Raw genomic sequence first — 10,552 nt, forward strand, 5'->3', positions numbered from 1 at the left:
GTCAGTGATGGCCTCAGTGGTTTGTAATTCACATTTCTTTGCTAAAATGCTGCCAATGCTCCAGTTAAGCCACCAGGCACCAGTGCCAGCTCCTGAGCCTGCTCACCATGGCAGGGGTGAGGAGATGACAGCTCCCCACCAAGCAGGTGGCCCCATTGGATGGACTGTCGCTGGGCTGGCAGCAAAATATCTCCTTGGAGAATCAAAGCTCCAGCTGTGATGTCACCTTGCCAGCAGTGGCCCGAAGGAGTGACCCCATTAGTCATGAGCACGCGACCAGGGTGAAGCTGTCACTAAACCTCTAAGGAAAAACCATCTGAGGCACTGGGTATTAACAGGTTTTATTTCCCCCCAGCCACCCTCCTCAGCACTCAGTCTTCATGCTGGTAGCCAGGGGATTTAAGTCAGGGAGATGAGATGCAGAGCTGGAGGGGTTTAGGAGATTCGAGCTGTCCATCTGGCCTCGGATTTATTCAACCCCCTTCATAAACTCCAGGAACTCTGCCAAGGGGAAGACATTGGAGACAAGAGGTGTGAGGTGAGACCAAAGTGCCCTCACAGCTGCCAAGTGCGCTCTTGGCAGTTTTCCCCAGCCCCGTCTCCTTTTCCAGCCCCCCAGTGTGGGAGAGGCTGAGGGTGGATGGCTACTGCTCCTCTGACTGTGGCGAGGACTCCTCGTGACTCCTGCTAGAAATGTCACCAGAGCCCTGCGTCACCTTTGGCTGCCACCAAAACACTGGAGGTGAGCGTCCAGGGAGGGACACAGGGGCTGACTCAGCTTGGAAACGGTCTGGGGGTTATTTTGGCAGCGCCACATTCAAAAATAGGGCACTTTGGAAATGGTACTTGTGTTGAGGGGGTAGGAGGGGGCAGACAGGTCTCTGGTGAAAAGTGCAAGTGCTTCAGTGCAGGCTGGCTTTCACAGCATGGGGACAGTGAAGGCAGTCCCAGGTTATTGCTACCATTTCACAAGCATAAGAAAACCCCCCAGCCCTGTGCACACACACTGCTGTCAGACATACTGCCCAGCAGTGTCTGCATGAGCTCGTGCCCATCCAAGAAGGCAACCAAGATCATAGGAGCTGCCCAGGGCACCCTCAAGGGCTCGTGACCAACCCACATGCAAGAAAGAGTCCTACCATCATAGTCAATCCTGCCATCGTTGTTTTTATCCCCATCTTTCATCAGTTCTTCTATGTCATCCTCGGTGATGGTCTCTCCTGTCGCCTGCAGCATGATCTTCAGCTCCTCGAGGTCAATGTAGCCATCAGCATTTCTGTGAGAGGACAGAAGAGCTCAGGAGCAGACAGACAGACACACTGAGGAGGAGTCAGAGTGGTTGCACCCCTCCCAAAACTCCACCATGGTTGTGGCTCTTACTTATCAAACATCCTGAAGAGGTCTGAGAGTTCCTCTTCAGTTTTTCCTTTGCTGTCGTCTTTCATACACCGGACCATCATAACAAGGAACTCATCGAAGTCTACGGTGCCGCTGCCTGCAGGCAGAATAGACACCATCAGCTGGTGCTGTGGTGAGTGGATGGGCAACACCAAAGAGGGATCACACTTCCCACTGGCAACCAAGAATCAAAACTCAGGAGAGCAGCTCTGCAGCAAGAGGCAGTTTTCAAGACGTGGGAGGCCCTGCTCTGACTTCGTCACTGAATTTTTGCCTTTTGCAGTCATTTTGCCTAGGCAAAAATCCTTATGGAAGCACTGATGAATGGAAATTCCTGCTATGGAGATACCCATTCATCTCACCCAGGTATTAATAATAAAAGCTCCAGAAGGCAGGTATTCATGCCAGTCTGGTTTTGCACCTGCAGTACAGTATTGTTGTTTTCAATGACATAGCTGTTTTCCTTTTCTGCCTGATTTTTAACTGCTTTTTTAATTTGCCAGTTATTTAGTATGGTATTTCTGCCCAAATGCACGTGGTGGGTTTTGTTATGTGTGATCACCAGTACACTGATTTAATCAATATTGACAGTTAGATATGTGGGGTTGTATACACTCGAGCAGTGAGAGACTTTCCTGATGATAGAATCCTGTAACTGTGGCACTTCTGAAAGGGCAGTTCCTATGTTCAGCTTACTTTTTTTTTTTTTGGATGGATCCATGTAATTTCAAAGTACCCCCTCAAAATCAGTTCAAGCAGTCTTTGATCATTGTAAGAATAATAATTTTTATAGTTTCTCTTTGCCTGAGAATTTCCTAAAGGAACCTCACTGCAGTCTGGTGGGTGTTTGGTGTCCTTTGAATTCCCAGCACAGCAGGTTGCTCCCCACAGCTCTGGGTCCTGCCAGTGCTGCACAGATGGCCCCCATACTTCCAGATGTGGGGATGGTGCTTGGGAGAGTAGAAGAAACCCAAATCTCTCACCGTCCTCATCCACCTCGTCTATCATCTCCTGCAGCTCCTCGGGGGTGGGGTTCTGCCCCAGCATCCGCATCACCTTCCCCAGCTCCTTGGTGCTGATGCAACCATCCTCTGCCCCCAGCACGAAGATGTCAAAGGCAGCCTTGAACTCTGGAGAGAGAGAGAGAGAGAGAGGAGATGTGGGGGGGGATTTTGTCGTGCACCTCAACCCTGCAGACAGGTGGCCTTGGGGGCAGGGGGCTTGTCCCAAGCACAGCCTCCCCTGTCCATGCCCCCCAGCACTGCCCAGCCATGGCATGGTGGGACACCTGGCACACACACGCTGCCTTGCTTGAAATCCTGGTGGATCAAGATCCCTGGGTCACGCCCTGCCTTGGCCAGTCTGGCCAAAGCGTTTTCCAGGCTGTCATTGCTGAGGCAGGGGCTGGGGACTTTGTCTCTAAGCTGTGCTGTCAGGTTCAGGATGCACCTACCATTTTTTTGCTCTTCTGTCAGCTGCTCAACCTGCAAGGAGAACAGAGAGACCAAGTCATTTTTCTTTGTCAGCATCACTGACAGGACACATTATTTTTTCAACAGCCTTCGCAAAGATCAGCCAAGTCTCACAACAGTCACCCTCGTGTATTAGGGGATGGGCAGCCAGGGGGGTTTTGACACCACAACTTTTTGTCTAAGAGATTATGCTCTTAAAAAAAACAATTATTCCTATCTCCTCTGAAGCAAGCATCACTTCTCTAGAGCAGCAGCTCCTAATATGTGGCAGAAATGGCCTTTGCACAAGCAGGGGAGACCCACCGGGGAAAGAATTTGCCTCTGTCAACCATTTGGGATAATTTCTTTTTGCTGGCAGGCTTCACCATGGGATGGCTGCACTGCTCAGGGCTGCTCACATGTGGGCTCTGGCCAGCTCAGAGGTGGGATGTGCTTGAGAGGTCCCTGGGGAGGGAAGGTGGACAAGACCATTCCCAGTAGTTGTTTTTCAGCCCTAGATTCAGGATACTGCCTGCACTGTCCAGAGCATTAACTGCTCTACTTCCATCTGAGTCAGTGTTATTACAAAGGTTCTTGACTCTGAAGGGGGCTGCAATTCTCTTTAACCTGTTTTGGGAATCTCCCTGAGGAAATGGCCTGTGGAGCCATTAGGCATTAGCTGAAATCATCTGGCAGATTGTTCCTAAACTCTGCCCTAATGTAATCCCAGGACTCAGACCATCAGTGGAAGCTTATTAGTTAGTATGAATTAATGAAAATAATCACTAAGGAAAGCAAAGAGGAATCAGTCAGCTCTGTGTCATACCTGACTAAGTGCATTTCTCTCTTTGGCTTCATTCCTGCCTGCAGGTGCTGATCATCTAAAATTGCTGACCTCACCACCGTGTCCAACTGCCCCTTTGGCAGCGTCCATGAAAACACTGACCCTTCCTATGCTGGTCAACAACCTCTCTGGAGCCAGCCAGGTATGACCCCCTCATCTGCACAGAGGGTGTCTGACCCCTCTAAAGCCTCCTTGCTGCCATCCCCACGCAAACAGTCCCCAGCACCCATCCCTGCCATGTTTCGGTTGAGGCAAAACCCCACAGCCCAGGGTTGTGGCACCTTGTGTTTGAGGGAAAGCCGAGTCTTTTGACCCCAAAGTGCAATGGTTTTGCAAAAGCCAGGTTGAAATCCTTCCTACTTGCAGCAAGAGGCAGGGCAAGTACTATTCCTTAGCAGGACAGAGCCTGCAGAGAGCTTTTATCCTGCTCCCCACAAACTGGGAGGTGAAGGCTTTCAAGTCAGGAAGCACAAAGGGCGGTGGCAGCATTTTCCTCCACTGCTGGAGGAAACCCAAGCCCACTGTGTCCCTGGTGCTGCTGAAGGCAGGCAGGCAGCAGCCAGCCCTCCCTAGATATTGTTTGGGCAGAGCAAGGGCAGCAACCACGCTCCCTTGGCCCCACAGCCACCATCCTGCTCTGTAACATGACCCTCTCAGGGCACTCACTATTTATAAGCCTGGGTGAGAGGTGCTGGAGATAAAGATGAGCTCCCCAATTGTTCCCAGGCTTTGGAATTTATCCTTGCAGCCCTTTATCTGGACACTCGTCCCTGGCACTGTTCTAAGCACCGCTCAACAGAGCCTAAAAACGTTCCCAAAATAGCTTTGGGTTTGCACACCCTTATCTAGGCATGAGTGGGCAAGAAGAAAATCCATTGGGTTCTGTGGCTGCGCTTAGGGAATTTGGCATAAATATGATATTAATATATGCCATCAGCATGTGGAAAAAACAAAAATATTCACTTTTGAAGCTTCCTTGACTACTGAAGTGATAGATGTGGTGTATGTAAATTAAATGTGTTGTAATTACAGAGTGACACGTTTATCTGAGAGGTTCTCTTGATCTGTTCATAGTGCCCTCTGGACATGAGTGCTGTTTGCAGCTTTATTCCTCTTTTCCCTCCACATCATTGCAGGGACAGGTTTCTGTGGCTGAAGCCTGGGAAGGCAAGCTCTAAGCTCGGAGGTCACAGCGCTGCAGCAGCCGTGGTAACACCAAGTCTTCTGTATTTCGCTTTCATCAGCTTTCCTCTCCACCCATCCCACGGCTCCTTTTGACGTCAGGTAGGGGAAATGGAAATCCTTCAATTTTTTTTCCCAGGTAAATGTTTTCTTATAGTTAAAATTGTGGGAAAGAGATCCACAAAAATGCTGTTTGTCTCAGCTGTGCTTGGCTTGGACTTGTTTTGCCTCTGTAAAGGTGCTGGCAGTAAATGCCCAGGACTCAACCTCACATTTACCTAATTATGGGCATGTGGTCGCTGTAAAATGAGGAGAGGGCCGGTGCCTTGAGTCACAGAGAACATATTTAATTAAAAACCTTCATTAGAAAGGCCTGGATTTTCTTAGGTTTTACAGGTTCCATTTTCCTCCCTTTTGGAGGTGTTGGTTGAGGGACTCAGCCTTCCCTGAGCCTTTTCACACTGTCAGGATCACGGGGGTTCCATTTAATGAGGTTCAGGGCTGGCCAAAGGACAGGACAGGTGTGAGCACTGGGGTTTTTTTTCTTCAGTTACCTACCAAGCACTATATTCCTTCCCTCTAAAAACCTCATTATTAAAATAGGACTTGTATGATGTATTTCTTGTGTGCTTGGTTAAAATCAAAGCTGGTCAACTACACGTTAAAAGAAAAATTTTAAAAGGCACTGAGAAGCTCTTACTGTAAGTCCAGTTATGGAAGGGATGCAGTAGCAATCCACACAATCCAGGATCTATTTTCATCCTTATTCCACATGCACATCACTGTCTGACTACGTTACAGAATAATGCAGTGTTCGTATTACAGACCAAATAGTTTGGGTTTACACAGAGAGTGCAGCGTGCAGCTGTGGAAGTTAAAATAGCCATGAGGATGCCCCACGTTCCCCAGAGCATAGCTCACATTCTGGCTCCTGCACAGCAGATAGCAAGAGCAGCAAAGCTGAGGAGGAGGTTTGGAAATAACTTAGGGAAAAAAAGGGGTTTTTAAATCCCCCAGAAAAACATTCAGCTAAGGAGGGGGAAAACATAGCAATGGCAGAATTATAAAGCACCAGAAAGAAGAGGCTGAGGTTTAACCCGTATAAATAATGTTTCCTTCCTGGAAAATGCTGTTCTGCTAGGTCTGGGCTAAAACCAACAGCCACCTCCTAAAGTTTGAATGTTTTGTTGAGATTTATAACTTCACCTATGAGCCATCTCCTTGTTTTACAGCAGGGAACCACGGGACTACTTGTAAATAATTTAGCAGCACTGTTGAGAGTTTCACACTTGTAAAAGTGTGAAACCTCCAGATCCATCAGCGAGAAAGGTCTGTGTGTCCTGGATGAGGATGCTGACTAAAAGTTGCTGCCTTTTAATTATTTCTTATGTGCATTTGTCCGTTGAATTAAAGCTATCAAGGCTTTGGGGAATCTACTACGAAATCCCCAAAAATCCCGTTAAAGCCCTCTCCCCAAACCACAGCCCCAAAGGGAGGCACTTACCGCTGCCTTATAAATGTCATCCATGGCTGGAGAGGGCGGGCGAGGGGCCGGGGGCTGTCACGGTCACGCTCTGCTGGCGCTGCCCCCGCGGGCCCTGCTGATATAGGGGGCTGCCCGCCCCGGGGGTTGGGACCAGCCCACCGGCAGCCCCGCACGCCCGGCCCCACAGGAATGCCTCGCCTGCGTGCCTTGGGATGGGGACACCGCGGAGCCCGGGGCTGGCATGTCCGGGGCCAGCCCCAGCCCCGCTCCGGGGGCAGCTGGAGCTTTCCTCGTGACTTTGTTGTGGGAACAAGCGAGCACTTTCAGCCAGTGCCGCCGAAATTGCTGATATGTACTTCGCTCTCCTGACTGGACACGCGCCACCGTGTCACCTCCACCTCCAGCGTGTTCCCCCTGGAAGCTGCGATAGAAAGATTATCCTGTGCCTAATTAAATTGGGTGGTACGGGAAAGGCATGTCTCCCAAAATATCCCTGTCTAGCAGCAAATGTGCCCCAGGGCAGTGGGAACAGGGGGTGTCGGGGCCCCCCATCCCCTCTGCCGGGTGTCCCCAAACCCATGAGGGACAGGCAGCCAGGGCTGATGTCCCGGGAGGAGCCGATGCCACGTGCGGGTGGGTGCCAAGGATAGGGGGAATTTGCGCTCCCAATGCCACAGAGAGAAACATGGAAGCAGATGGAGCTTTGCCTCAATCTTCTGTTTTAGCTGGGACTGAAAGTCGGGGGGATCAGTTATGAAAAGGAGCGGTATTAACTTTGTTTGATTGCAGGGATATTTCCCGGTCTTTTAGGAAACTGGGACTCAGTTCACCCGACCAGCAAGCTGACCTGTCTCCACTGCAGATGGCTAAAACCCACACTCCTGGATTTACCGTGGATTTACCCCGCATTTACCCCACCACGGTGAAAAGCAAAACACACCAAAGACGTCCAAGTGATGAGCAGCGCTTTCACAGTGCAGGAAAAAGCGTTTTAATCCAGCAACCGAAATCGAACCTCTCCTTTTAGTGATTCAGGACTCCCTCTTGTGTCCAGAGGGGCTATGGATGGCTCTGGCACCTCAGGACACAAAGTCTCACCTCCAGCTGGCTCATACCAGCGTTAGTTAGCAAAACTGAAAATACTATTAGTGCAGCTGATAGGTTTCATCTTTTCTAAAATCCCTTCTCCGTTTAAGAGGAATCATACTGCATGGAAAAACCTGCTATCCCTATGGAATGCCCAGCCAAAGCAGTGCTAATCAGGGACCCTGCTGGTGTCAGCACGAGACGAGGACAGGGGTGAGCACAGAGCTGTCCCCACACCACACCTTCCCAGGTTTTGAGTCCTAAAGGATTCACTTGTTAGGAACTGTGGTCCCGTGGGTACCCACCGGCCTTGATTTACACGGCTTCAGCCCAGATCTGCCTCCAGATGGAACAGCAAGGAGAATAGCTGCATCTAAGGAAATAATTTTTGAAGCAGTTAGTCTTGAGAATTGGAACATTATTATTTTGGTTGCCTTGAATACAGAAAAAGCAGAAAAAGCTGCAAAGGGAAGTAGGTATTTTGTTAAAGGGCATTGGAACCTGTCCTTAGGTGAGGGCACAGGATGGAATGAAGGACCTGCTGTCACCCACAATTAAACCATCCCTCAAAACCTCCTGGGCAACCTCACAGAGACCTTCCCAGTGAAGTGCTGCCCCAAGGCAAGCCCGTGCTCCTGGCTGCTCCTTCAGGATTCACTGCAGGTGCCAGCACTGGGCATTATGAGGGTGAGGAGTCACCCATCCTGAGAGATGATGGCTCTGAGTCACCCCATCCTGAGAGATGTCCCTCCATCCTGAGAGATGATGGCTCTGAGTCACCCCTCCGAAAACAGCCCCTGGGATGCGTCAGAATGTATCCCAGGCCAATGCAGAGCAGGAATGGGAACTCTAACTTTGCCTTTAAAAGGCTGTGGCTGCACTGCCCAAGCAGCTGGGATGAAATTCAGGTCAGGATGTGGAAGAAGAGTCTCTGTCTGCTTATAGGAAATCTGGGCTACTGCCACCATGAACACTAACGTGGGAAAGCTGCACTTCTGCAAACGTCTGATACGAACAGAGACTTACAAAACAGAGCTGTGCCTAGAGGGGAAGGATGAAATCCATCTGGCAACAGGAGATGATGTTCCTCCCAAGGAAGGAGGCACAGGCGAGGGGTGTCGTGCCAACCGCTGCCTCCCCGCCTGCTGCTCAGAGCCAAAGCTTCCAGCATCCCCTGTCTCTTTGAAGTTCTTTGCTTACAAAGGAATTGGGGTTTTTTAGAGAAACCCAGAGCCTCTGCCATGAACAGGACAGGGGGAGGCTGCTGCAGGTATGGAGAGTGCTGGGAATAACGATCCACTCCTGCTGCTTCTCTGTGAGACCCAGGGCAGAGCCGGAGCGGGGCTATCTATAGCCTGGGGAGGGCTGCCAGCTTAAGTGCCCTTAATCCGGGCACGGCTGGCTCAGTGGCACGCCGGCTGTCACTGCGGGCAGGTACAGCATGGCAGCTTGGGCTCCAGCTGCTTCCTGACGTGCTGTCACACTTGTCAGTCAGTCCAAGGGACCAAGACAAACAGAAGGTGTTACTGCATTTCTTTCCTCCAAAATCTCGGTTTAGGTTTTTGTTTCCAAGCAGCTGTAACCCCGAGCAAAACTCACAGAGCACCCTTCAGGTCAAATGCAGGGGAATAAAAAGGAGAAGCCCACTAAGATGCAATTTTATTTGGGGTCAGGGCTCTTTGCAAGGCTACTTGGTTTCTGTTGTAGTTCCAAACAGCAGCAAAACCCTCCAAGCATCCCCCTTCCCTGCATCAGGCACGTGGCCCCAAGAGAGGCCAGACCCCCCATCAGCGAAGTTCTTTAATTCACTGCTTCCTAAATCCACCTTCAGGGAGTTTTAGCTGAACAAGCCCCCATTTGCCCCCTTTCATCTTCTCTGTGAGCCAGGACAGGGCTGTCACACCAGGAGCCCCCTCTGTGCCTGCAGGCAGGAACTGCTTTAGGAGGAGGAGAAGGGATCTGATCACAACCGACAGGCGCGCCAGTGCTGTAGATTGTTATTTAATTAAGGAGACGGGACATTGAGAGGAAGCTTAATTAAAGTTGCTCTCCAAACCCACTTATTATCTTATGAAGAGGCTGAGCTCGGCAGCAACTCCTGATGCTGGGACGGCAACAGAAAATCCCTCTTGGTTTGCCTGCACTACGTGTGTTTTCTCCTGGCACACATCGTCCTTCGGCTACATCCTGACCAAGGGAAAGCATTTTTCAGTGAAAATAAAAACAAAATAGGTTTATCCAGCTCCATTGGCAGAGGTGTATTTGCTTATCTGCTACCCTGGTCCTGGTGGCATCTGCCAGACACCAGCACAGGCCCTGCAGCCCCATGCACCCAGCCAGGGCATTTGGCACTTCTGGTGTTGTTAATGACACCATACTGAGCTATTTGCATCCTCTCTTAGGTAGCATAAGGAAAGACAGAGAGATGTCACCTTCATTTTGCTGGAAGGTGCTTTTCTCTCCCAAATCTCCTGTGACTTGATGGTGCATAAAGGAATCCTTCCATGTGTATGGAGGGATTGTATCTTCTCTCCCCCTCAGCTTTCCTTTCCTGGGTGCACACTGAGCCAGCAGAAAAGCTGCCATCCTGTGACACCCCCTCAGGGCAACCTGGGTTCATGGGGAAGAGGCTGAGGAAGGTTTGTTCCCCATCCTTTAGCTTCTCTGTTACAAGTTCCACAAATTCCTGGCAAGATCCCTTTAGCAAGCATGGGCTTGAAACACTTCCCTGTGCTCAGTGGGACAGTGGACTGAGGCAAGCCAAGTCCATGATGCCAGTGAAACACCCACAACAACACCCCAAGTTCACGGTGGGCTCGTTCCTGAGGTCTGGCCCATCAGCTCCTCAGCTTTGGCTTTGGGGTGGCATCAGGCGGGTCAGTCACAGAACCACTGCAGTGGTGTCTTGACCCAGTGTGACAGCACCCAAGCTTCCAGCAGCCCTTGGCCACACATCAGTGCCAGGAGCTGCCTGCAGCTGGGGACTGCTAGCCCTGCCTCTGGCTGCAGATGATCATGGAGCAGCAGCACTGCCTCAGCACCACGAGGGAGCTCAGCCCTGGGCAGCTTTGCACTGCATGGCATTGGATTGCACTGGATTGGGTT

General features: G+C 50.7%; 1 protein-coding gene across 1 annotated transcript; it reads right to left on the reverse strand.

The window, feature by feature from the left end:
- Window positions 1-374: 374 nt before the first annotated feature.
- Window positions 375-6,472, reverse strand: TNNC1 (troponin C1, slow skeletal and cardiac type). The gene is made up of 6 exons (XM_027891594.1): window positions 6,380-6,472; window positions 2,852-2,882; window positions 2,382-2,528; window positions 1,381-1,495; window positions 1,140-1,276; window positions 375-501 (listed from the first exon to the last, which is right to left on the reverse strand). The coding sequence occupies exons 1-6, from the start codon at window positions 6,401-6,403 to the stop codon at window positions 470-472; spliced, it is 486 nt and encodes a 161-aa protein (XP_027747395.1). The 5' UTR covers window positions 6,404-6,472; the 3' UTR covers window positions 375-469.
- Window positions 6,473-10,552: the final 4,080 nt, after the last annotated feature.

Source organism: Empidonax traillii, unplaced genomic scaffold (genome assembly GCF_003031625.1).
Source record: "Empidonax traillii isolate 1590-97213 ecotype Southwest subspecies unplaced genomic scaffold, ASM303162v1 scaffold323:size719838, whole genome shotgun sequence".
Taxonomy (NCBI): Eukaryota; Metazoa; Chordata; class Aves; order Passeriformes; family Tyrannidae; genus Empidonax; species Empidonax traillii.